The sequence below is a fragment of the Aulonocara sp. 'chitande type north' Nkhata Bay genome, linkage group LG3 (assembly GCF_057382095.1).
Source record: "Aulonocara sp. 'chitande type north' Nkhata Bay isolate Kocher_YH1m ecotype deep benthic linkage group LG3, A_spYH_male_GT1.1, whole genome shotgun sequence".
Classification (NCBI taxonomy): Eukaryota; Metazoa; Chordata; class Actinopteri; order Cichliformes; family Cichlidae; genus Aulonocara; species Aulonocara sp. 'chitande type north' Nkhata Bay.
In genome coordinates, this window is record NC_141346.1 from 59,036,023 (window position 1) to 59,063,427 (window position 27,405).

At 42.8% G+C, this 27,405-nt stretch overlaps 1 protein-coding gene across 1 annotated transcript; it reads left to right on the forward strand.

Annotated features, from left to right (window-relative positions):
• Positions 1–394: 394 nt before the first annotated feature.
• On the forward strand, positions 395–27,405 carry LOC147336332 (protein NLRC3-like). The gene is made up of 9 exons (XM_086285354.1): positions 395–512; positions 597–695; positions 850–948; positions 1,712–1,813; positions 17,362–17,597; positions 17,714–19,505; positions 21,016–21,192; positions 23,837–24,013; positions 27,210–27,405. Exons 1-9 carry the CDS (start codon positions 424–426, stop codon positions 27,403–27,405), a joined length of 2,967 nt encoding a protein of 988 aa, XP_086141480.1. The 5' UTR covers positions 395–423.

Genomic DNA, 27,405 nt, shown 5'->3' on the forward strand with positions numbered 1-27,405 from the left:
TTGAATCAGAGTCCAGGACTCAGACTAAACACACTGAATGTGTCCTGAGCTCGGCCGCTGTTCCACAGTAACTGCTGTCAGAGTCACTGTTACTGAGTTAGCTTAGCTAGCAGAGCAGCTAGCAGTTAGAGTATGAACTCTGTAAGCAGTCAGCTCGGTCCTGGACATGGTTACTGACATAAAGCTGCTCTCTGCAGCCATGTTTGACCTTTGTAGGACTACAGTAATGGAGGATTTGGAGGCTGAACTCGGCTCTTTGACACTTTTTGTAGTGAACTGATGAAAGCTGCGTCTCAGATGGATGTTAGTCCAACACATCAGACACGACCTCTGCAGCTCTCAGTTGATGTGCACATGAATGATTTGTGTTTCCTCTGCAGGTGAAGGTAGAAAGTGTGTGTAAGCTGATGTGAATTGAGCAGCATGGATCAGTGTGAGGACAGAGAGGAGGGAGTCCCTCCCTCTAAAAGCACTCTGTGTGGGGAACATGAGAGCCAGACCAAAGCTCAGAGGTGAGATGACCATCTCTAACTGTCCATGACTCTTCTCCATGTCACAGCTCAGCACTCACATCACTGCTGCATCATTATTCACAGGAACCAGCCTGGACCTCCACCCAGCTCTGTGTCCTCTAAGAGCAAACGGGTGAAGCATTTCTTTCGTAATTTAGGGCAAAAAAAGTCATCTGACAAAAAGTAAGTTCATGTCAGTATTAAAATGTTTTAAATTTTAATCAGCTTTTTACTATTTAACGATTTAAATAATATACTATTTACATAGTTTATACTTTTTATGTAATGTATTGGTCACATTGGATGTGACACATGTTTCATGTTCACTTACTTTTAGCGTCAATCAGAAACCATCCAGCTCTGTGTCCTTAAAGAGTGACTGGTCCAATCATCGATTCATTGATTTTAAATCCCAGCCTGTGTCTGCTGCAGAGAGGTGAGCTGTTAGTAACAAGAACTCTCTGATTTAAATGATTTTGATGTTTCCTGGTTTCTAAAATGCATCTCTGTAGCAGAGCAGTGTCTCCAAGGACACACAGGCTCAGCTGTAACTGTCAGTTTATCTGGTTTAAGACACATTTGGACTCAATTGGCTGTTTTTAACTATGTATTTTAATCAGAGGTGTAAATTTAGACCTCACACATCTGGATCCTAAACTATGATAGAAACAGCTGCTAGCAGTGGGTAGTTTGACTTTGATACGCTGCTCTAGAAAGCAAACAAAGGTTTGTGCAGCTCCTCTTCAGAAAAGTGTTCAGAGAGCAGCTGCTGTATTAGACAAAGGCTCGTCGTGTGAGCCCAGATGTGTGTAACAGCTGGATGAAGGAGAACCATCACAGTCGCGTCTCCATCCCGCCTTTATTAATGAACTTCCTGTTGCTTGCAGATGACAGGAACACAAAGTGTTTGTGCCACGTGATGCTGCAGGATTTGTTAACGTGTCCATGATGGTAACATCTCCTCGTCTAACTGCAAACACATGAGCACTCCTAACGGCAGCTATCACAGCCACACAGGCAGACTGTGTCTCACTGTTGCATTCAGGGACATTTGTTTTCCTGTAAAAAGCTGAACTCTAATCTAAGAGGACTGTTACTGACAGGAAACAGCTGCATTATCTGCAGTCTGTGTGATCACAGCTGCTTCAATCACTTTATCAGAGAATTGATCATTGAATAAAACATGTTTGTGTCTGCAGAGGTCAGAGGTCACAGTCTGCAGGATCCAGCTGTCCGTCTGTGAGGAGTGATGGGTCCAAAGGTTACCCTCCAAACTTCAGTGCTGAACCTGAACCAACGAGGTCAGAGACCTGTGATGACTCCTTTACATGTTTGTGTTTTCCCAAAGAGGCAGCTTTATTTCAGCTGTGAACATGCAAACAGCAGAAATAAGAAAACATAACTGTAGGTTTGCAGTGAATGAAGCCTCAGCTCGACGCTCCACTTTGTCCCTCTTTTCCTTCTCCAAACAGCCACATCAGGAGTCTCTGATGGAGTTTTAAAATATTTAATTACAAATGTCCAAAGATGGGTTCAGGATACCTGAATCCACAATTATTAAAGCTAAAATAGTTCACAGGGTTTGGACTTTGTTAGGTGACGAGAGAACATCAAAGTGTTTTTTATCTTTAAACAGTATTTTTATCACTTCAGTTGCTCTCACAGCCCTGTTTGTTATTTTAGTAAGTAAGTAAGTAAAGTTTATTTATTAAGCGCTTTTCATAGACAGGTAGTCACAAAGTGCTGCACACAGAGATTAAAATAAACAGTATGATAAATAGCAAAATGCACAATATACACAATATAGAGTTTAAATGTGAATTAAAAATATAACAATGTAAACAGCATTGGTCAACAGAAAGCTTGTTTAAACAGTAAAGTTTTTAACTGTTTTTTAAAGGATCCCACAGAGTCAACCAAACGTAGTTGTAGAGGTAGACTGTTCCACAGTCTTGGTGCCACAGACTGAAAGGCTCCGCCCCCTTTCGTCTTCAGACGTGTTCTGGGAGCAACCAACAAACTCTGAGTCTGTGAGCAGAGACAGCGAGCAGCAGTGTGTTTAGTGAGAAGCTTGGATAAATAATCTGGGGCCATTTAGTGCTCTGTACGTTAAAACAATCATTTAAAAAGAATTCTAAAATCTATTGGGAGCCAATGTAAAGAACATAAAATAGGAGTGATGTGAGCTCGCTGGGTAGAGCGAGTTAGTAGTCTGGTTGCTGCGTTTTGTACAGCTTGGAGGCGAGAAAGAGATGATTTATCCAAGCTGGTAAACAGGGAATTACAATAATCTAAACGCAATGACACAAATCCATGGACAATTTTTTCCAGTTCAGCTAAGGAGACCATATGTCGCAGTTTAGAAATATTCCTTAAATGAAAGAAACAGGAACGAGACAGAGACTTTACATGTGAGTCAAGGCCCAAAGAAGAGTCAAATATTATTCCAAGATTTCGAATATTTGGCTCAGCAGAAGAACAGAAAGGGGCAACAACTTGACTGATTTTAGAATATAGATCAGGAGGAGCTATGATCATGGTCTCTGTCTTGTTCTAACAAGGTAGCTGTTAGAAAGCCAGTCAGAGATTTGAGTTAAAGCCTGGACTAGGGTGGACAGCCTATCCAGCTGATGAGGCTTAACCAGAGCTCTTATGTTTCACTCAGTGCTCCCACCAAACACCTTGGAGGACACATTAGTGTGATTTAGATTTCATTGGTGTAAACACCAGTCACACAAGCTAACCCATGGAGGCAGCAGCAGGCTTTGTGTTTGGTAAAGTCTGTTGGCTTAAACTAAGAGAGTTTAGTTTGTTAGTACAAAGAGCTGTCAGCTAAAGCCCCGAATGCACTTTGAATACAGACGAACTGAGAAAAACACTTTAAATACAGCAAACAGTCAAACTGACAACATGTTTTTCTGCTGATCATCCACAGCAGTACGTTTAGCATTCATGCTAGCAGCAGGCTATGACCGTTAGGGTTGCCAACCGTCCCTTAAAAAACGGAATCGTTTTTTTGTAGAAACAAAAGCACACGTCCCGTATTGAGCTAATAAGGGACGCACTTTGTCCCGTAATACAGTGAGAATCAAAAGTGGTCTATAAATGTTTATGGAATTAACGCTTTGTTTGAAAACATAATTCCAGCCCCTCTCCTGATTTGTGACCAATGAGCTGACAGCACACTTATGACAATTCAGATTACCGCTCATCTCATTGGTCGAGGAAAGGTCGCTTGCGGAGAAAATACCGGAAGACAACAGATGACCACAACAAGAAGCATGGCCAACAGGGAAACATACGCCGACACTGCGGTGCAAGTCTCGGACGACAGTACACCTAAAGCTGGGCAGACACTGTGCGATTTTTTCAGTCACGTTATTCAGCTCCTGCTCAAACTGCACGATTGACTCGCAGTTGGTAGGTCACGATGCAGGTCTCACACTATACCGCCCGATGCTCTGATGCGACCTGAGTGCTCACACTGTGCCTCCATAAAATGAAGGTTATAACAGAAAATCTGTCGCTCTCTCTGTCTTTCACTCACACAGACACACAAACCACCACCATCAACTTTGCTAAATTGCTAATGAAAAACATTGATCAGGCAGCTGTGATTGAGCAGCATGTAAATCCAACTATTTTCACGGTTGTTGTGGTCGTGATAATTTTGTGGGGCCACATCGAAAAGGCTCTGATGAGCTTTCCAAAGTTCTACAGTTGTGCCTCCATCGCTTGTGTCCAGATCACACGCTGCACAGCCGTGCTGCTCCGTCTTTTTCACCAACGTTTACGTGTTTGCGCGTGAGCAGTGTGAGCGGCTGTGGTGACACGCTCACGAGCGATTGATGATCGGGAGCTGGTCGTGAGGTGTTAATCGCTTCTCGTTACCCCACGTATACTACACGATGCACGATGAAGGCCAAAATTGGGCCGATCGCCAAATCGGTCGCATGACTCAAAAATCATCTCAAAATGGGCCAAAAATCGCACAGTGTGAGCCCAGCATCAGAGCAGCAATGTTTGTTCGCTCAGAGAAAGAAAAAAAGGCTGCAAAAGTACAGGGAGGAATGGGAAAAGGAAAACACCTGGCTGGGAAAGTGCACGATAACACCTATAAAGCGCACTGCACTGTGTGCCGGCGCACTTTTTCCATAGGCATGCTTCTAATGGTGGGCACATGAAGAACATGAGGGGCGTGAAAGCTCGGGGAACCCTAAACCAATTTGTTGTCCACCAGGCCACGGCAGAAGCAGATATGGTATGTAAACACTGTCTCTTTTTTTAAACCCTCTGGTTAAGGTTAATATGGGCATGTGCAGTGAATATCAGCGCTATGTGGCCAGAAGTGTGATAATATAATTTATTTTGTGTAATAAACAACTGCAAGGATAGATGATTACAACAAATAGATGACTAATACATAAAAGTAATACATAGATGAATAATGATGATGAGTTATGATGCGTAATCATGGGAACAAGTGGGTTTACAAACAGGAGCAGCTGATTAGCATTAGAAAAGCTGAAATAATACCTCAGCTGAAGCCAATTGCACTAAATGCACTATATGTGCACAGTTACAAGAATATTTTTCGTTCTATTGCTTTCTATTAATTTATATAATTTTAAGTTAAGCAGGACAGAGTTCTTTTAAAGAAAGATTTACTTATATTCTCAAAAGTTAAGCATGACAGGCTTCTGTTTAAGAAAGAGACCTGTTTTACTGTGTTAATGTTGTCATTTTGAGCTAAAAATAAATGGCTAAAGGATCATTTGTTTCCCATATGGTCATATCACAAAGAATAGAATATGCATCTGCTTAAATCAAATTCAAGTCAAATGGTTAAAAAAAAATTTCACACACACAAAAAAGAGCTACCACACTGGGAAGGGTGAAGACAACTAGGTTGCCCGGCCCTGGCCACGAGGTGTCCCTTATTTATTTTTCAGGGAGTTGGCAACCCTAATGACTGTCCACTGAGCACCAACACAGGTAGGAGTGAGCAGTGATGAAGCAGGACTGTGGGCAAGTTTGAGCTACAATCCTATTGGCTTCTCAGTTTCTCCAAAGAAAAGGGGAAAAATTCTTGGTGTTGTGAAGATGTGAGTTGGTCTTGTTGTCGTGGGGCTGGAAGGATGCTGGCAGTGAGAGGCTTTTCATACAGTGTTCAGTAACAGAATGAGAAGAAAGCCACTGCACATGAAACAAGGTGCTCGTAGAGTTTGTTTACTGTGTTTGTGCCACAATGTCAGATCAGTTGTAGGTTCACACGCAGACTTGTCCAGTGAAACCAGTGCAAGTACTGCAGTACAGAGCAAAGACTAAGCAAGCCAGGAGAGCTCTCCAACTTTCTGAAAGTATCAGGATATTTGAGTGATAAGAACAAGTGGATCGTGCAACAATGTCCCTCAGCACACAAAACAATCAAAGCAGAATAAATATAGTGTTTTAGATCAAACACTTACAGGGACCTGAAGAGAGAGAACCAACAAAATGTCATGGCTAACAGAGGAACTCAAGCACAGACTGAGTTCTGACAAACAAAAAGGTGACAGTTTATTTACCAAAGGGGTGAACCACAGTGCTCTATATATGCACAGTGAGTTGGGGAGGGGGTCCAGGGCTCCAGGGAAAAGAGGGAAGGGAGTCTGAAGGAAATTGCCGTCCCGGGTTTCCTCCGTGGCGTGAGCGATAAGCAGAGTTTTGTCCTTTCCTTATAAGATTCCTAATTATTTAAAGTAACACTCAGGTATGCCGTTCAGCTGGGTTAGTTACGATATCGGGAGCAGTTAGGAGAACAAAGTGATACAGAAACTGTTCAGATTGCTTTCCCAGAATCAACTCAAAGGTTTATTTGATACACAGCAGTTTATATAGAGAAAAAAAGGTTCGTGTGTCAGCTTTCCCAGTTCAAACCGGTACAGACTAAATAAGGAAACGTCTTCCTGCCTTCTGAGCAAAGTATCCCTTGTGTAGTTTATCAGTTCAGCTATAATTTATGATCATCCCAGCAAAATACACTCCTAGACATAAAATACAGAGTTCTTTCATTAGTGAATTCTGAAACAAACCACCTAGCCTTTAACGAGCCTTTTCCAGGAGATAAAGAAAAAGGGAGGATGGGAGTAAGGAAGTGGTCTCATCTCTGTGGTGTTTTCGACCTTGGGGTACCAGCTTGTGAGTCCTACACATTAATTCTTGGGTCACAGAGAAAGAGAAAAACAACTAGTATATGGGCCTTATTGAGTAACAGTTTTCCTGTATAAAACAATATCCTGTAAATGCTTACCGTGGTATCAAAATATCATAACAGTTCTCCCCTTTTATCATGAAATGATAACATAGTATAAAGACAGAATGTAATAACATAATATAAAGATAAATCATAAATGTGAAACAAATCATAAATGTGAAACAAATCATAAATGTGAAACAAATCATAAATGTAACTAGTCCTTCGAGTGAGCTTAATATCAAAATCTTAAAAAGAAGAAAAGAAAAAGAAGAAAACGTCATTCTCTTCTTGGACAATCGAGTAATGCACAATCTAATGCTCAATACATACATCAGGATCATCATTGATGACATCTGACACATAATCTGGGTCAATTTGTGCCAATTGCAAATACATTGAAGTAGCTGTACTAGTAGCTATACGGGTTATCATTGAACGTACACAGGGTACCACACAACAGACAATAATCATCAAAAACAAAATAATACATGCTACAATGGTTACAAAAGCTACAATTAGTTCCTTCCATTTTCCAAACGTGTCCTGCAGCCACTTGTCTATCCACTGACCGTGACCTGCATTGGCTCTTAGTTCTATCTGCAATTCTTCAAGTTTATTCATAGCTTGTGTGAATGAACCGTTAGGGGCGGTATTATTGGGAATGAAAGTACAACAAACATCTCCGAACATCGCGCAAACACCTCCTTTCTCAGCTAACAGCATGTCTAAGGCCATCCTATTTTGCATGGTCATTAAAGAGGTAGCAGACATCTGTTCTCCTAGGGCCTTAAGGGCCGTATTGGTCAAATTAGTAAGTCTTTGCTGATTGTAATAAACATAATTGATCCAGGCTACATTTTTGTTTACCTGTATATGCGGTATTAGTGAGACAAACCCTGCGGATATGTCCCCTTGTGCCTTCAATTCCCTTGGTATCCCGCGTGGAACCCCTATAGCATCTATGTAAACGTTATGTGAGTAAGTGGAGCGTCTTGTACGTTTGGTAGATACAGGCAGATCTGAGGTTTGTTGTATTAGTAGTTCTTGAGCTAAAGTTACTAGACCGCAGGTACCGGTCCAATTAACAGGTAAAGCCACTCTAAGGGTATTATTGCACATCCAATAAGCATGTGGGATCGGTCTGGTCAGGCGCGAAGCTGTAAAGCCTTTTAATATGCCTCCCCAGTACGAGTCGTTTAGTGTGTTGGGCGAATGCAGGATTGTGGAGTTATCTGAATGCGTACTTATATATGCATATAGATAAAAAAACATATGTTTATGTTGTGTCCTGTCAACACTCGCTGCTAGCCATGTTTCATTACAGCGTGCTCCTGGAGAGTCAGAAAAAAATGTATAGTTTTGCGCGTCATAATTTATGTTTTCAAGTTTTGGTCGGTGTATGCATGTCATCAAGATATTTGGGTGATGGCGCACCTGTTTTGGGGGCGAAAGAGGTTCAGTGCGGTCTTCGGGGCGCTTCATTGGGTTACAGGGGTGGGTAGAGTCGTTAATCATGCTGACATCCTTACTAGAGACTTGTCCTGTGTATATGAGTAAACAATCTAAAGGACTTAGTTCTACTCGCACCGCTTCAATCAGGGTTACTGTTAAGGGCCCCTTTTCATCATTTTTGAATAGCATCTTTGTCAGGGGAAAACCTGAGATTGGGTATCCCACTATAACCTGTTCTGGATTACCCTTTGAACAGACATAACAATTGCTGTTTCCTAAATAAAATGGTTTATTAGTGGCGTCTATGTTGTCATTTACTGATTTTAGGGAACGTGAAGAGTGCATTAAGTAGGTGTCTCGCAAAATAGAGCATGAAGTATCGTCAGCAAAATATGACCTGCAGAAATGTGAACATGGTTGCAGTTTACAATACAAAATAGCAAAGAAAAATCCTAAGGTTAATGCGATAAGTATGATAAATAACCTAAATATATAAGAAAAACAGTTCTTCAGTCGTCTTCTGGCCTGGTCCCAGGTTTGAGAGACATTGAATAAGCGCCGTATGATGACAATGGGCATTTCATTTTCTCCATTATCAGGATGGAGTGAGTCTGGCTTTATCAGGTTAGACATCATGTGGTACTTTTGGCTTTCTATTCCTGCTGGATGTTCGAGTACCTTGCTGTGGCTCTTTCAGACGTTGTGTGTTAATCAGTGATTGCGTGTGTACACTGGATCCGGGCGCTGGCTCGCCTGAGATGTCATCTACCCGTGTGTGTTTATTTGCTCTAGTTCCGGGCGCTGGCTCGCCGGAGATGTCGTCTGCTTGATCCGACGCCTGAGATGGTCCGATTGGGCTGGTCTTAACCCTGCTGGCATGAATCCACTGAGGTTGTCCGTCCGTAAGGATGCTGGTTCTCGTCACTGCCAGTACTGGAAAACGCGGCCTCCCCGAGTGTCCTTGGTTTTAGTGACTTCACTAGTACCGCGTCCCCTGGTCTCCACTTGTGGGTTGGATCTGTGGAGGGGAGAGGCTGGGAGAGACAAACTTTCTGATAGTTATTATTCAGTGTTTCTACCAGATTGTGGACATAGTCGGACAATGCAGTGTCTATGTCCCCTTCCAATAGCGGTGCCCCTCTGGAAGCTGACCATGGTGTTGGAAATGGTCTTCCCATGATTATTTCAAATGGAGATAATTTGGTTGCTGCGGATGGAGTCATTCTAATCTCGCAGAGGATTTGAGGAAGTAGTTTGATCCAGGTCATTCCTGTTTCTATCATTGCTTTAGTCAGGCGATTTTTTATGGTCCTATTCATTCTTTCTACAACTCCTGAACTCTGAGGATGGTATGGCACATGATATTTCCAGTCTATTCCTAGAGTTTTAGTACACTTTTGAATTACTTCTGATGTAAATGAAGGTCCTCTATCACTGTTAATTTGGTGAGGTATTCCGAATCTGGGTATTATTTCATTGCACAACTTTTGACAGACTACTTCTGCAGTTTCTTTTGAGGTTGGATAAGCTTCTACCCATTTACTAAATTGATCCACTATTACCAGTAAGTACTTGATGCTTCCTTGTGCTGGCATGTGTGTGAAATCAATTTGTAATGTATGAAATGGAAAATCTGGTTGTGGTAAATGCTGATGTTTTGCTTTTGATTTTCCTACATTAGTTCGTGCACATGTTAGACAGGTTGCTAATATGCTTTTTACTGCATGTGATGTTTTCTCAATTACAAATCTTGATTTTATTGCCCCTATTACCCCTCTTTGTCCGACATGACTCACACCGTGAAAATGTCGGACAAGGACTGGCAGCAGGGAAGATGGGAGGGCAATCAAACCCTCAAGGTTTTTATATAGGCCATCTCTGTCATCTAAGGTACAGCCATTATTCTCCCAATAAGTGTAATCACATGCAGATGCTTGCTCTTGTATGAATTTTAAATCAACATTTGTTTCTAAATAGTCTGGGAGTGTAACAAGTGGCAACTGTAGGGGCACAGATAATACTTCCTGTGGAGGTGGGAGCTGTGATGCAGCTGCAGCTTTGGCTGTCACGTCTGCTAGAGCATTACCTGTTGCTTCGTCTGTGTCAGCTGTACTGTGTCCTTTCGTTTTTACAACTGCAACGGCCGATGGCAGCTGTATAGCCTGCAAAAGTCTCTGCACAAGATCAGAATTAGCAATCGGTTTTCCATCAGCAGATCTAAATCCTCTTTGTCTCCACAATGTGCCAAAGTCATGTACGACGCCAAACGCATAGCGGCTGTCTGTGTAAATTGTCACACGCTTATCCAAGTGGAGCTCACAGGCGCGTATTAAAGCCATGAGCTCTGCTTTTTGTGCTGAGTGAAATGGTAATGAGTGAGCCTCTAGTATGATGTCAGGCAATGTCACCACCGAATAGCCACAAAGAAATGAGTTGTCATTCGGCCTTGAACAGGACCCGTCCACATAAACCGTGGCTGAGTCTGGGATAGGTGTTTGCTCTAAATCTGGACGTGGTGCCGTGGATTCCTGTATACGTGTCATGCAGTCATGAACATCAAGCCTGTCTGAGCCATCCTGTCGGTCAGAAGAACACAGCATATGGATCAATAAATGTGCTGGCGAATTGGGTGTGCTGCTCGCTTTTATGGTGAGGTTTGCTGTGGAGGTCAGTGTAGCTTCATAACCTGAGCGACGTTGTGCGGTCATGTGTTGTGTAGTTATGTTTGCTAGAATGGTCGTGACCTGGTGATTGGTGTGTAGAATAGTGTCATGTGAGAGTGTAAGCTTCTCGCAGTCCCTTATCATGATAGAGCAAGCTGCTACTGCTCTCAGGCAGGCCGGCATCCCCTGAACTACTGCTGGCAATACCTTTGAATAGAAGGCTACTGGACGGTAGCCACTGCCATGCTCTTGGGCCAGTACACCTGTGCAGGTCGTGCCGTTCTCTGTAACGTACAGATGGAAAGGTAAGTGGTAGTCAGGCAGACCCAAACAAGGGGCGGAGGTCAGCGCTCCCTTCAATGCATTGAAAGAGGCAGTCATTTCTGTGGACCACAGTATTCGAGGAAGCTTGTCTTTTTTGCAGCATTCACGCAGAATGTGGTCATGAAAAGAACAGTCTGGTATCCACTGTCTGCAATAGTTCACCATGCCTAAGAAGGACAGCATTTCCTTCTGTGTAGTAGGCCGAGGGACGGAGGTCACAGCTTTGACCCTGTCTGCAGTCATGGAACGTTTTCCGTGAGACAGTGTAAATCCCAAATATTGAACAGAAGTCTGACAGTACTGCATTTTCTTTGCAGATGCTTTGTGGCCAGTCTTTTGGAGGTGCTGGAGAAGCATGTGTGTAGCAGTTTGACACAATTCCTCACTCGGAGCACAGAGGAGGAGATCGTCCACATACTGGATCAGAGTACAGCCCTCAGGAGGAGTAAAGCTGTCCAGGGTAGCACGGATCACCATTGAGAAAGCAGCAGGGCTGTCTATCATGCCTTGAGGCAGACGAGTCCAAGTGTACTGCTTATTTCTATGTGTAAATGCAAATAACGTCTGTGTATCTTCATGCACAGGCACTGAGAAAAAGGCAGAGCATAAATCCACCACGGTAAAATGTGTGGCTGTGGATGGAATACATGTCAATATGCTGGGGACGTCTGGAACCAGAGGTGGCAAAGGGATAATGACTGCATTAATTTGTCTTAAGTCTTGTGTAAAACGCCATACGCCAGGTTTGTTAGGCTTTGGCACAGGATTGACAGGAGTATTATATGGAGATACTGTAGGCTTTATCACTCCTGTAGTCAATAAATCTCCTATGATGACATCTAGGGCTGAGGCTTTTTCGACAGAAATGGGATACTGCTTGACATATACTGGCGTGTTGTTTTTTAGCTGTGCGTGATAAGGTATACAGTCAATAAATCCTACATCATTCTCACCTTTAGACCACAATGTCATATTCTGGTATTCAGCTGGCAACGTAAGTGCAGAAATAGTACAGTGGATAGGATAGGTTAGATCTATGTGACGACATGGTGTAGTTATGTCATAACCTATGTCTGAGTTATGTGACAAAACCACTGTTTGGCCTTCACTTGTGTGAGCAGTTATCATGTTGTTGAACAGTGTGAGAGAAACAAAAGTGTGGCTCCCAGATATGGGATTACCTGGCAGTGGTTTTTGAACACGTCTTTGGCACAGTGTGTGTCGTGGAATACCAGACAAAAAGGTGTTGAGTTCATTCTCTGCTGAGCCGTCCAGCTGACACAGAGGCTGTTCCTTCTCCATGGTACATAAGGCAGAGAAAACATAGCTGTTATCAGTATCAGCAAACATTTCACCTTTTGTGTTAAATGAAATACACAAATTCATTTTTGCCATTAGATCTCTGCCTAATAAATTCACAGGCGAGTTTGGAATAATTACAAATGGATGATATGTGATTTCATCTGGTTTAGAGCCCCAACGTGTCTTTAGAGAATGAGTTTTAGGGCATTGCACTACAGTTCCATTAATTCCCATAGTGTTGATGCACACAGAGGACACAGGCCCATTATAGAATTTCCCAGACAGTGAACTTTTAGTGGCTCCACTATCCACTAAAAATGGGTATTTCTTACCATCTATTTCTACTTGTAGCATGGGCAAATGTTCTGTGTTAGGGGACAGCTGCAGATGCAGCATCGTGTGTAGTGCTTCACACTGCTGTCCCTCATCCTCACCTGGGCCTCCCTAGTAGCGACCCAGCCGGGGATTATCAGGTGATGGGAAAAGATCATGGTGAGAATTGTAACGCACCCTTTCCCATTCTGATTCATGCTCTGGGTGTCTGCGGTTACTGGAAAACTGAGCTAAATTTGCACCTCTAGCTTGTCTGCCTTGTGGGTTATAATGTGGGTTGTAAGGCTGCGGCCTAGATGTGGGGCCATTATTGCATGTTTCTTGTGGTTGCCAGTTACCTTGACTGGAAGAGCTCTGCTGACGCCTAGTGGCGGGAACTTGTACTGCGTTCTGTGGTCAAGGCGTGTGTGCCCTGTTGGTGGCTGCAAAGCGACATTCTCTGGACCAGTGTCCTACCCTTCCACAGTAAAAACAAACATCTCTATTCTTACCATTCCGTCCTCTGAAACTTCCTTGCTGTGCTGGAGCGGGTGATCCTGCATACATTAATTTCTCACTTTCCTCTGAGCCTTGAACATCAAAATTCAACATCATCTTAACACTGTTAGCTTTTGTGATAGTAGGAAAAAGGTCTGCACTGGCCTTCAGTTGTACAAGCTTTAAGAAAGCATCTTTACTCAATTCGTAGAGATTATCAGTAGCTGTCACTTTTAGCAACTGAGAGCATTCAGGGTGGATATTGTTCAAAAAGGTGGTGATGAAAATCTGATCATTACCATCCTCTGGCATGCATGCCTCATCAGTCCAACAGTGCATAAAGCGTTTTATGAATACTAGGATAGATTCATCAGGCTTCTGTTTACACATAGTTACTGCATTTAAGTCAATTTTGTCTCTGGACATTGTGAGCAGGAATTTCTTTAGATTCTTAAAGAAATCGGCGACTTTGTCATTATTTACCCACAAAAACTCTACAGTTGTGGATGCTTTATCATGCCTTGGGTCTAATTCACCTATCTCTCTTATGAGTTGTGACTCGGTTACTCCAGGAATGCATTGACACAATATGTACCTGTAATCCGGACCACCCAAATGGTGATATCTGGTACTTCTCTGTAGTGCAGAGACAAAGGCTGTAGGATTTTTAAGAGGATTGGGAAGCTCTTTAATAGTTGTCACTAATTCTGAGATTTTAGGGGGCTGAATACAACACTGATCTCCTATTATCATAAAGGGGTAAGCGTCATTGACGTCACTAGATTTTGGGTCTGTTTGTTTACTACCGCGAGTGTTGGCGTGAGGACCTTTGTCATTCCGGCTTTGTTTTTCCTTTTTTTCTTTTAGATAAGTCTTTATTAAAGTTCGGGTAACAGGTATTTCTTTAGCTACCTCTAAACCTCTAGCTACGATATCGTGCCGTTTCATGTGGGTGTCTATTGTGGACACTGCCTGATGCAAAAGTTTTTCTTCATAGACGTCTAAATTGTTTTTCATAAGTTCCTCACATTCTTCTTTCAAAAGTTTTTCTCTCTTTCTATGTTCTGCTAATTCTGCCTCGCGGCGTATATATTGTTTTTCCTGATCTTGTTCAATTAGGTGGCTGAGACCCGTTGCATGTGATTCAGGTTTTGTGTCACTGTCTTTTAAGCTGGTTGGATCAAAGCGCTGACGTTGTTTGCATGCGGCTGCTGCAGCAACTATTAATTCGGTCTCATCTTCGTAAGGCGGCGGGGCTGTAGGCTGAATGGCTGAGCATGCAAGACTAGCTTTTCCCGCGGTAGATTTATTTTCTATGCTGGAGCCTGCACTAGTTTTATTTGATGTAAAAGTATCTACACCTGGTTCCGGTCCCTTTTTCCATAGCGGTAACATTTGATGCATCACGTCGCGGCATTCTATCATATATTTTCTACAGGACTTTTTAAGCAGACTACTTTTCTTATCACAAATGATATTCAACATTTCTACTGACCTGTTTTCTGGCGATAATCGTTCGGGATAAGGCTCCGGAAATAAATTAGAATGCATTGAACTTATAGTCCGTAAGTTGTAAACAAAGTCAGTCACATAAGCACTCCCGCATGTTCTGGATACGTAATCATGGAAGTCTTCGCCGATTCGTGGACGTGGGTTACACGTAACCGGAAATGGGAGTCGTACTGAGCTGTTGTTTGAGACTTTAAATTTAATTTTTTTTGGTTTTACAGGTAATTTTGATTTTTTATCGGACTTGTCTGTGGTTTTTGAATTATTCTGACCCATGTTCAGTGATTTCCAGAGGGGTTTACACGCTTGAAGGATTTATGTTAGTATTTTCGCTGCGGCACAGCTGAGGTCACTTTAAATTTATTGCTAGCAATTTTTTGTTTGTGTGAGCAACTCTCACTTAGCGAGCAACTTCTCGCTTAACGAGCAACTTCTCGTAAAACAACAGGCAACTTCCTGTGTCTTTCTGCTTTTAATTTACTGCTTTTAACCCTTGTATGGTAATCGGGTCTGTGAGACCCGTTTTCAGTTTTCTTTCGTTTTTTTTTTTTTTTTTTTTTTTTTAACAAAATTAAATTTAATTATTTACTAGCTTTCTCTGAGTGAGCAACTTCTCACTTTTTAACGTGCGTTTCAAGACAACAGGCAACTTCCTGTGTCACTTTTTGGTGAGCAACTTCTCACTTAACGAGAAATATTCAAGACAACAGGCAACTTCCTGTGTCACTTTTTCTGAGTGAGCAACTTCTCACTTAACTCTGAGTGAGCAACTTCTCACTTTTTAACGTACGTTTAATTAAACAATTAATTATTATTATTATTATTATTTTTTTTTTTTAAAACAAAATTAAAATATTCAAGACAACAGGCAACTTCCTGTGTCCACCAACACCACACAAGGGTTAATTTACTTTATTCGGGGACTGAGGAAGTCGTCAGTGTATCTCTCTGGATCACTAAGTGAAACTTCGTCAGCATATCCCGTTTTTTTTATGGATCGATCACTGAGAGAGGCATAATACGGTCTTTATATAAATATGAAAGACGTGTATTTACCTTCTGTCAGCCATCCCACTTCTGACACCAAAATTGAAGGAAATTGCCGTCCCGGGTTTCCTCCGTGGCGTGAGCGATAAGCAGAGTTTTGTCCTTTCCTTATAAGATTCCTAATTATTTAAAGTAACACTCAGGTATGCCGTTCAGCTGGGTTAGTTACGATATCGGGAGCAGTTAGGAGAACAAAGTGATACAGAAACTGTTCAGATTGCTTTCCCAGAATCAACTCAAAGGTTTATTTGATACACAGCAGTTTATATAGAGAAAAAAAGGTTCGTGTGTCAGCTTTCCCAGTTCAAACCGGTACAGACTAAATAAGGAAACGTCTTCCTGCCTTCTGAGCAAAGTATCCCTTGTGTAGTTTATCAGTTCAGCTATAATTTATGATCATCCCAGCAAAATACACTCCTAGACATAAAATACAGAGTTCTTTCATTAGTGAATTCTGAAACAAACCACCTAGCCTTTAACGAGCCTTTTCCAGGAGATAAAGAAAAAGGGAGGATGGGAGTAAGGAAGTGGTCTCATCTCTGTGGTGTTTTCGACCTTGGGGTACCAGCTTGTGAGTCCTACACATTAATTCTTGGGTCACAGAGAAAGAGAAAAACAACTAGTATATGGGCCTTATTGAGTAACAGTTTTCCTGTATAAAACAATATCCTGTAAATGCTTACCGTGGTATCAAAATATCATAACAGAGTCCACACTCACTCCTCTTCTGTCACTCTTGTCCTGCTCTCCACTCACACAGCCACACACAGGAATCACAGGTAAGCGTCTGTAACCAGGTCCGGGGAAATATTTACTCAAAGTATACACAAAGTTAACCCAACTGGTGAATTAAAAGAGAGATTTCTTAGCAAGGAGCTGAGATCATGAACACAGGAGGGTCAATGTCCCAGCGACAAACTGCTCCATGCCGCAGCGTTAAATGGTTACCTGTAAGCCCAGGTGAATCAGCAACAGGTGGTGTAATCATCATAACTGTGTGGACCAAGAGCGAGAGGCCATTACAAGCTCCACCCAGGCAGGCAAAACGCTAGCAGGAGAGAGCAAAACATAAAACCTAAAAAGCCATCATGAGCCAGCCAGAGAGACACAGAGTTTATACTAGAAGAGAAACCTGCTCATCTTCATCATGTTTGTTTAAATAGAGAAAATCAGAAGTCTCTGTGTGTCAGACCACGGCTCTACACGGACACTTCTAAGCTGCTTCAGAGTGAACTGACCCAGATAATCTGCACACAGCGGCTGTAAAACAGTGAAAGTCATAACTGTCTCTCTCTGATGGAAAGCTTTTATTGTGAAGTCAGGAAGTCTGCAGGAAGTGTTGAGTTTGTATTCATCGCTCAGTGTTTAATGAGACAGGCAGACAGGAAGAGCAGCTCATTAGTGTTGATGAAATCAAAGGAACTGTGAGGAACTGCAGTTTGGTCACATCTGGATGTTTTTCACTGACAGTAAATGTTTCAGTGATAAAGAAATGTGTTCACAGAGCGAGGAAGAGGAGTGGTGTTTGTGATGAGGAGCAGCTGTCCTGCTGTGCTTTGTGTCAGGACGTCCTGAAGGATCCAGTCTCTACCAGCTGTGGACACTGGTTCTGCAGACAGTGCATCTCCTCATACTGGGACCAGTCTGCTTCATCGGGAGACTCCTCCTGTCCCCAGTGTGGAGAAAGATCCAGAAGCAGAGCTGGACTGCAGACAGCCAGTCAGAGCAGCTGTGTACAAAGTAAGACTGAACATCTGTCTGCTGATGGACTCATTTCTGAAAACTGGACTTCTTGTGTTGTTCAGACATTGAAGAGTTTTCTTTCTCTTTAGTCTCATTGTTTTTCTTTCTTTCAGCAGATGTTGGTCTGCAGGAGGTTTTAGATGAACATAAGATCAGTCTGAGGAGGAGATGTGAACGTGTGACTGAAGGAAGTGATGAAACAGGAAGTAGAACCCTCCTCAACAGGATCTACACTGAGCTCTACATCACAGAGGGACAGAGTGAAGAGGTTCATACCCAACATGAGGTGAGGCAGCTGGAGACAGCTTCCAAGATGGACGCCCTCCATGACGCTCCAATCAGGTGCCAGGACATCTTTAAAGCCTTACCTGACCAACAGAGACCCATCAGAGTGGTTCTGACCAACGGCGTGGCTGGTGTTGGAAAAACCTTCTCAGTGCAGAAGTTCACTCTGGACTGGGCAGAGGGCTTGGAGAACCAACATGTCAGTGTGGTGGTTCTGCTTTCATTCAGGGAGCTGAACCTGATCAGAGATGAGCAGTACAGTCTTCTGGAGCTGCTCCATGTTTTCCATCCAACATTACAGAAGGTCACAGCAGAGAAGCTGGCTGTCTCTCAGCTTTTGTTCATCTTTGACGGCCTGGATGAAAGCAGACTTTCATTGGATTTCACCAACAGGAAGCTGCTGTCTGATGTCACACAGAAGTCATCAGTCAGCCAGCTGCTGACAAACCTCATCCAGGGGAATCTGCTTCCCTCGGCTCTCGTCTGGATAACTTCCCGACCCGCAGCAGCCAATCAGATCCCTCCTACATGTGTTGACAGGCTAACAGAAGTACGAGGCTTCACTGACGCCCAGAAGGAGGAGTACTTCAGGAGGAGATTCAGTGATGAAGAGCTGTCCAGCAGAATCATCTCCCACATGAAGACATCCAGGAGCCTCCACATCATGTGTAGTATCCCAGTCTTCTGCTGGATCACTGCTACAGTTCTGGAGCACATGTTGACTACAGAGCAGAGAGGAGAGCTGCCCAAGACCCTGACTGACATGTATTCACACTTCCTGCTGGTTCAGACAAAGAGGAAGAAGAACAAGTACCGTGAGGGACGTGAGACGAGTCCACAGGAGCTGACGAAGGCTGATAGGAAAGTTCTTCTGAAGCTGGGGAGGCTGGCGTTTGAACATCTGGAGAAAGGAAACATCATGTTCTACCAAGAAGACCTGGAGCAGTGTGGTCTGGATGTGACAGAGGCCTCGGTGTACTCAGGAGTTTGTACAGAGATCTTCAAAAGAGAGTGTGTGATCTTCCAGAAACCAGTCTACTGCTTTGTTCATCTGAGCATTCAGGAGTTTCTGGCTGCAGTCTACATGTTCCACTGTCACACCAACAGGAAGACAAAGGTGCTGAAGAACTTTTTGGGAAAAAAATACAACAAGTCCTCTCTGGATGATTTCCTGAGCAGAGCCATGTATAAATCCCTCCAGAGTGAAAATGGCCACCTGGACCTGTTTGTTCGCTTCCTTCATGGCCTCTGTCTGGAGTCCAACCAGAGACTCTTAGTAGGTCTGCTGGGTCAGACAGAGATCAGTCCAGGAACCATCCAGAGAGTCATCAACAACCTGAAGGAGATGAACAGTGATGAAATCTCTCCTGACAGAAGCATCAACATCTTCCACTGTCTGATGGAGATGAACGACCTCTCAGTACATCAGGAGATCCAAGAGTTCCTGAAGTCAGAGAACAGATCAAAGAAGGAACTCTCTGAGATCCAGTGCTCAGCTCTGGCCTTCATGCTGCAGATGTCAGAGGAGGTTCTGGATGAGTTGGACCTGCAGAAGTACAACACATCAGAGCGGGGACGACAGAGACTGATTCCAGCTGTGAGGAACTGCAGAAAGGCTGGGTGAGTCCAGATGTGATCATTAACATCATTGATCAGTGTAGGTTAGTAGTTTCATTTTGAAAATAAAATCAGATTGTAACCACAAAGTGTTTGTGTCCGTACGCTGCAACCTTCCACACCATTCCTTTATTGTACAGACTCAGCAGCAGCTCCATGGATCCCAAATCCAAGAGTGGAGAACAGATTTGAAGTGTGTCACATCCATGCAGTCACAGCTGTGTCCACCATGTTTCCACTGATATTAATCCTGTTCAATGACACGTTTCATATCAGTGAATATGTTCTTTAGGACGTCCACTGACATGTTTAAGTGTCCTGCTGGAAATCACTCAAATCATCCATGAAATCCATGAAAAATCCTTTTAGTGTTTCTAACTTCACCCTCTGTCCTCTCTCTCTCTCCATCCTCCTCACTGCTTCTTTCACTGATAATCACACAAACATCGTATTCAGCTACAAAATAACACAATAACATCATCTGATGATCATTATTATAAGAGCAGGATCCATATTTGATATCAGAGTAACACACTGCTTGGTTATGTGCAGTCATCATCAGTGACTGTGGGTCAAACAGAAGCTCTCTGATTGGTTGCTGACCTTGGTCACCTGTCCACTCTCACCTGTTTGTGTTTGCTCTCTCTTTGCTGTCTCCATCCTCTCTCTCCTTTCTCTCCCTCTCTGTCTTTGTACGTCACTCAGGTCCAATGGAAACAGTGACATTTACAAACCAATCAAAGACAAACTGATCCATGTCAGGTTATAACAATATTCAAAGTGAATACAGGCTGCTGCTGGACACAGACAGGTAACATCATTTTGACTTGCTGTCACCTGGATCTGGACTCATAAACACTGAAGCCCTGAACAGGAATACAAATCATTTTCTGCCAACTAGCGACACACCGGCAGATAATGGCTCAGAAAGCTCAAATGAGCCAATCATTTCTGTGTTTAGTTCCCCTGAAATCAGATCTGATATCAGCAGCTCTGAGTTCATTCATCATTATTGTCCAGTGATGAGATTTCTGCTCCGTTTGGTAACAGTCAGCAGGTTTTTCCTGCGTGTGGACGTGAACAGTCGTACCTGACAGCAGGTAGCAAACAGAGATCATCTTTCCAGCTGGAACTCTTCACTGAGCTGAACTCATTCAAAATGTTCTGGAGTCAAAACAGGAAACAGTCCAAATGTGTGTCTTCACTCTGACTCTGGATCAGATCTCAGTGACAGACTGTGGACATTATGGAAGCCTAAATGTGACACCATCTTCCTCCTTCATCTGCAGATTAAAGCCAAACAAAGATTCTCATTAAAAGTCTGCAGGTCTGAGAGAGACTCAATCGTTGTGTCATGTCAAACACAGTAAGAGGAGCTGAAGCACAGATGTGAAGAGCAGATTCATCAGATTATGACCTCACTCTGTTTTGTCTTCATATACATTCAGTCTGTGTTTATAATGCAGATTTTCTGCTTTTATAATAACACATTTTATATTTTCTATCATCACAGACTGACTGAGTGTCGACTCTCAGAGTCTCACTGTGAAGTTGTGGCCTCAGCTCTGAAGTCCAGCCCCTCCCATCTGACAGAGCTGGACATGAGTAGAAACTACAAGCTGCAGGATTCAGCAGTGAAGCTTCTGTGTGCTGGACTGGAGAGTCCAAACTGTCGACTGGAGACTCTGAGGTGAGTTCACTGACTGCGGCTGTTGTTGTTTTTCTATATTTCATGTCTTTGATGTTTGAAACTTTCTTTAGTTCCTAAATGTTCAGGATGTGTCTGAAGACAAATGTGAAGAAGTTTGAGTGCTTTCAGAAATGTTGTCTTTCCAAACGACTGAACAACAGTTTTTCCTTTTGGCTCCAAACAGAAGTGACAGACTTGAGCAGGGTTCATTTAAAGGCTGACAGAAGTGGAGTGGTGACGGGGAGATGTTTGACAGGACAGTGTTTCAGCCTCCACAGGTTCATGTTGTGCTCCATCAGTCAGTGAAGATGAAGTCAGTGCTGATGAGGCTGTAGAGTGTGTGAGGGATGTGAATGAGGATGATGAAGATCTGATGATAGCAGATAAAAACAGGCTGCAGAGACTTTGAGCCATACAGGGCACACAGTGTGTGTACAGAACAGCTGAAGTCATTATGGAGGCCTCACTGGGATATGGAAGCATCACAGTACAGCTTCAGTGAAGCATTAAAGTCTCTGATATGAGATGAGAAATGAAGCAGCCAGAGCTTTTTCATGAGTGGAAATCCACTGTGACTGTGAGCTGCTGCTACAGCCTCCAGATTAGCCAGCAGCTCATCCTGCTCAACATTTCCTCACCAACTTTAATGGAAGTGTGATGTTTTCAGCTGGAGTGATGGTCAGGGTGGCCTCCCTCTCCTCTTCTTCTCCTCTTCCTCTTTCATTTGTAAAGCCACTTCTGCTGCTTTCATTCATTTGGAAGTCCTGTAGCTGAGTTTGGGAGAGACTAACAGCCTCGGCAGCAGAGGGGAGAAAGGCTGTAACACCACCACTTTACTCTGTTCTACCTGTCACATCATTTTATCAGGAAACAAATATGCTCATGTTTTTACTATGTTTGTCTTGAAGATGTAAGAAGATCACATGGTGCTTTTATTATTGTGTTGGTTTGTTTGCTGTCTCTTGGATGGAGCCCAGCTGTGCGTGGCCCCTGGGCCTGTGGTCAGAGTGTGTGCTGGATAATCCGGCCCAGGATGAGGCCAAACTGACATGGGATGAAATGTCAGTCACATAATTGAGCTTAGTGTAGTTTCATTTCTGCACAATTTAAAAACAACCAAAACTTTGTTCTGTCTTTTCTATGTTATACTGTAGACTTTCTTTGATACTGTGTCCAAAAGGAGCAGCTTTTACTTTGAAGGGGAGGCGTCTCTGTTTCCTCTTCAGGTTGGATGATGGAAGCAAATTAGTAGCTGTGTCCCAAAACGTCGGCTGCATCCTCCAGAGGCTGCATTTGAAGGCCGATTACATCACAGCCAGGCGATGAAGGCTGTCCGTATTTGTCGACTCCTTCAAATGTGCCCGACAAATGCGTCCTTCATTTCCCCGAATTTGAAGGATTCGTCGGGTGTGTCCTTCGTGGCCCACCATATCCCAGAATTCATATCCCAGCCAAATTTCAGCTGCCAACAATGGCGGCAGCTACTAAGTTTTCAAATTACTCTTATTAATCTTTCTGGGTCACAAAATAAACTTTTAACATATTTTCAGGCGAGAAAGTAGCTGTGTAAACTTCAAATATCTGCTTGGTTTATCAAGACATCACATATTTGCAAAAGTGTGCCGACGTTTTCGGAGACGTCTGTTACCCACCCGCTCGCTAGCAAGCCGGGGGGTTCAATGGTCACTCCAGCCGGCGAGAGCAGCGGACGCCCGGCTTCATCGTTTTCAGACCCCGCTCTTTCGCTACTCAGGTGAAACACGATATATAAGTCACTCGGATAACTTAAAAATGTAATTGTTTGCCTTTTTTCTGTGTTTTATTTGTTCCGGAGTAAATCGGTTTGGCTGAGATCAAAGTTCCTCCGGGATTTTCACACAGCTGAATAAACGTTAAACAGGAAACTGATTAAACAGAAGTGTGAGACGGTCGAGAATTTACGCCAGTGTCCTGTTATATTTTAGATAGCAAGGAGCAGACGGCCGAGTTTATTAAACTCCACCGAGACAGCGGTGACGCAAATCTGAAGGCTAGACCGTCCCATTTCACAGCCTCGCACTTCCAGCCTTTTCAGTCTTTGAAGGACCCGGCCCACGTAGACCGCGAATACCGGGTCCTCCGAAGGATGCAGCCGACGTTTTGGGACAAAGCTAGTGTGTGATGTTCTTTCAGTGTTGCACTTTGTAGACGCTCCCTGAGCACTGGTCTCACAGCCAGCTGCACATAGAGACCAGTGTTGTTAGTCCAGGTCAGAAGATGACTTGTTGGAATGAAAATGAGCTTGTAGTTTGTCTGCTTTAATAATGTGACTGGAAAAAGGTGTTGGACTTCAAATATGTCCATTTCTTTCACACTTCACCTTTAAAAGTGAAGCCTTGTGGTTCCTGGAAGGAAAAACACGACTTTTTCAAGTCTTTGTCCTGTTTTTATGATAAATGTACGACTTTAATGTGAAACATTCAGAGTTTTTTCTCTTGTTGTGTTTGTTTGAAGCTGCTTCCTGTTGGCTTCAGCTGTTTGGAGTTTCCATTTTCTAAACTTCTACATTCTGAACCTTCTTCAGCTCTGAACAGATGATGAAACACTGAATGATTTCAAGCTCACACTTTGTCTAATAAACTTACATCTTTCATTCTTTATACAGATTGTGGGGCTGTGGTTTGTCAGAGATCAGCTGTGATTATCTGGCAGCAGCACTGAAGTCCAACCCCTCCCATCTGAGAGAGCTGGACCTGAGTGACAACAACAAGCTGCAGGATTCAGCAGTGAAGCATCTGTGTGGTTTCCTGGAGAGTCCAGGATGTGGACTTGAAACTCTGAGGTCAGTCAGCATGTTTTAGTTGTGCTGAGATGAATATGATGTGAAAGTTGTGCTGACACTAAACTGCAGACATCAGGCTGATATTATACTGATCCACACTGAGGATCTTCATGGTAAAGTCTGTTTTCTTCTTCTCTGGTTTAGTCCATTGACTGCAGCAGAACAATGTTCACATTTCAAACAGTGAGACTCAACGTATGGCCCGCGGCCCACACGCGGCCTGCCCACCTTTCCTGATTCAGAGAGAGGGGACCCTGATTAACTGTGTAGTGTTCTTCCTCACAGTTCTAAGTATCAGACACAACAATGAATAATCCACAGCTGACTGTCTTTAGCAGGTCAAAGGTCACGGCACACAGCAGACAGTGGGAAATATTATAATTCTGATCATTTATCAGCACATATCCATATGTATAAAAACAAAGCTGACACTGTGAGACTTGATCAGAGGTGTGATCATCACAGCAGAGGCCTTTGTGTCAAAGTCACTGAGGATCAAACAGAAACACATGAAGCAGATTTTCCTGTTCTGGCTTTTTATAGCAGATAACCTTCAAAATATTCTGCAGTCCATCAAAAACTGAAGCAAACCATGAATCAACATGTGAACATGAGCTGATGCTGCTGAAGTGAAGCAAAGTTACAGAGGTTTGATTACAGACACAGCTGAGAGTTTGTAATCTGTCATCATTTTAAAAGGTTTACATTTCTTCAGTATATCCACATTTGCAGCTGGTACCTCAACCTCCACTTGTCCAACACAACTGCTGTCCACTGCCTCCATGACATTGTGATTTTGCTGTTGGTCTTCTGTCAGATCTTCATCAATCACTTCTGCACGGGGCACACCTTCAGACTCTGCAGCTGCATAACGAAAGCCTGTAAGATAAAATTAGACATAAGGTAAATGTACACCAATATTCCAATGACAGGTGTGTGATTCATCTGGAAGTTATGTGCGGATTAGTGTACAGTGATAGCAATTTAGTATGTTTTTAGAGGGGGGGGGGGGGGTTGTTTACCTCCGATGGGTGCTCCTTTTCGCTTCCGTTGCGTACGCCTTGAGTGCCGGTCCGAGTCTGATACAGGTATGTCGTCATGCCCCATGTGCAGTGTTGGTTCCCAGTCTGGATTTGTTACATCCATTTCATATGCTGGTTTGCCTGCAATAATGCCAAATCATAAGCTACTCAGTCGACATGATGTGGTTCTGCAGCATCACACATTAGCATGTTTTATCTCATTATCTATGACCGCAGCACGTTGAAAATCACACTAAAAGCCTTTCAAGAGTGATATGAATTAATTTAGAACTCACCGGAAAGAAAATGCCGTGAGCAAACCAACAAAAAGCTGGGGATTGCAGAGAACTCGATATCCGCTCGTCTCACCGCTGCAATCCAAGCCTGACGTCTTTGTTTAGTAATATCGGATACATGGGATCCCTCACGTTGCCTCCAGGACGGAAAACGATGAAAAGAGAGCCCGTTATCCAGCTTCTTGCCTTCACGATCGTGTGATCTAACGTTGCAACCGACAACACAACACGTACGATCCATAGCTGAAATGGTATCCTTTGGCTGGCCTACTGTCATGGCGGAAGGGGGCATGGCCCATCTCCCGTGACATCACGCTCCAAAGCCCTATAGGTGGGAAAATGTACCATGTCGACCAATCAAAAATGATATGGAAACATGACATTTGGTTGTTTAGCAAAAGGGGGAAGTTTTAGGAGTGACCGGCAAGAGAGAGCGAGTGAGCGAAAGAGAGAGAGAGTTTTGATACGTGAGAGATTTGTGACGTTTACCGTGTTTGGTCTCAAGTTAGTTTGTTGTCTTGTGTATTTAGTGTGTAGCTGTTGTTTTGTTTTGTGTGTCAGTTCTACTAGTGATCGTCACAGTTGCTGCCTTAAAGCCAACAAAGGCAGATTGCAGTGTAAACGCTGAGTGACACACCTGCTGTCAGACCTGCAGGTTTATCCCTGTGCTGTTCTCATATGTGTTAGAGTGACACAAACTATTGTTTGACACCTGATTGTTCTGTAAATAGTTTGAAATGATTATATGAAAAACGTCTGAGCCTTGGCTGCATTTTTTGGTAAATAGTACCATATAACTTTGTTGTTTGCAAAACGTGTGCGTATTTTTAAAAGTGTACAATCTCTATTTGCATTTCAAGTTATGAAGATGATTCGTTAAACATGTGTGTGGTTTTTACAGTCAAAATATCACTTTCTACTTGTATTTTAAATTTTGTCTGAATTTAGATAAATTGTGCTGATACAGTTGGTCAAAATGAGAAAATAACAGATTGGCAAGATAAACTGTTTTTAAAGGTAAAATATAGAGGCCACATCAAAAGTAGTCAAGAAGGGTTAAAGGCTAAAAGCAAAGTTGTCACCAAGTACTGTTTATATTTGTGTGTATTGCTGCAGCTTTTTTGAGTATTAATTTGGTGCCTTTGTGTGAAATAATGGTATTGTGAGTGATCCATATAGTCACAAAGAATAGCCACTTGTTTCTGTGCTACCAAAGTTCCCCGGCTTTCATTCAAAATGTGTTTATCGTCAGCACCTGCACATTAAACTACTTAAACATTATAAATGTCTTCAAGCTCACACTGAGGCCTGTGGGGTACTATCAGCCACTGAGACAGTACACACATTTATATGTGTTTGTATATGAATATTTCATACTTTAAGACTGCCTGTTTATTTAAGGGAGATGAACAAAATACATTGGAATTGTACAAAATAATATCATGGATGATAAATTAAATAGATTTTAAGTAGATGCTTGTGCATTCTTAAAGTCTTATATGTTGAACTGAACTATGTGATCTGTTCAAAGCCTTAATCTTAATTTGAAGTGAAATGTGCATTTTGAGTTTATACACTATGTATATAAGGCGACCGTTTCCTTTTGCAGTATTTTTGTGTGGTGTACTTTTCTATGTCTTAACAAAAGGGGAACAAAGGTGTTTAAGTTCACCTAGGATGATGTGTTTTAATTTTCACATGGTCTTGCTTGAATTTGACCCTGACAAAGGCGTATGAACTCTGTCAGCTGTTTGGAGTTTCCATTTTCTAAACTTCTACATTCTGAACCTTCTTCAGCTCTGAACAGATGATGAAACACTGAATGATTTCAAGCTCACACTTTGTCTAATAAACTTACATCTTTCATTCTTTATACAGATTGGAGAGCTGTGGTTTGTCAGAGATCAGCTGTGATTATCTGGCAGCAGCACTGAAGTCCAACCCCTCCCATCTGAGACAGCTGCACCTGAGCTCCAACAACAAGCTGCAGGATTCAGGAGTGAAGCATCTGTGTGGTTTCCTGGAGAGTCCAGGATGTGGACTTGAAACTCTGAGGTCAGTCAGCATGTTTTAG

What these genes read in the sequence shown, in the direction of transcription:
- LOC147336332 (XM_086285354.1), top strand. Translation starts at nt 424, where the DNA reads ATGGATCAGTGTGAGGACAGAGAGGAGGGAGTCCCTCCCTCTAAAAGC. An exon ending in AAAAAGTCATCTGACAAAAA is followed by an intron (nt 696 to 849) that starts GTAAGTTCATGT and finishes ACTTACTTTTAG; the next exon opens with CGTCAATCAGAAACCATCCA. An exon ending in TGTGGACTTGAAACTCTGAG is followed by an intron (nt 24,014 to 27,209) that starts GTCAGTCAGCAT and finishes TTCTTTATACAG; the next exon opens with ATTGGAGAGCTGTGGTTTGT.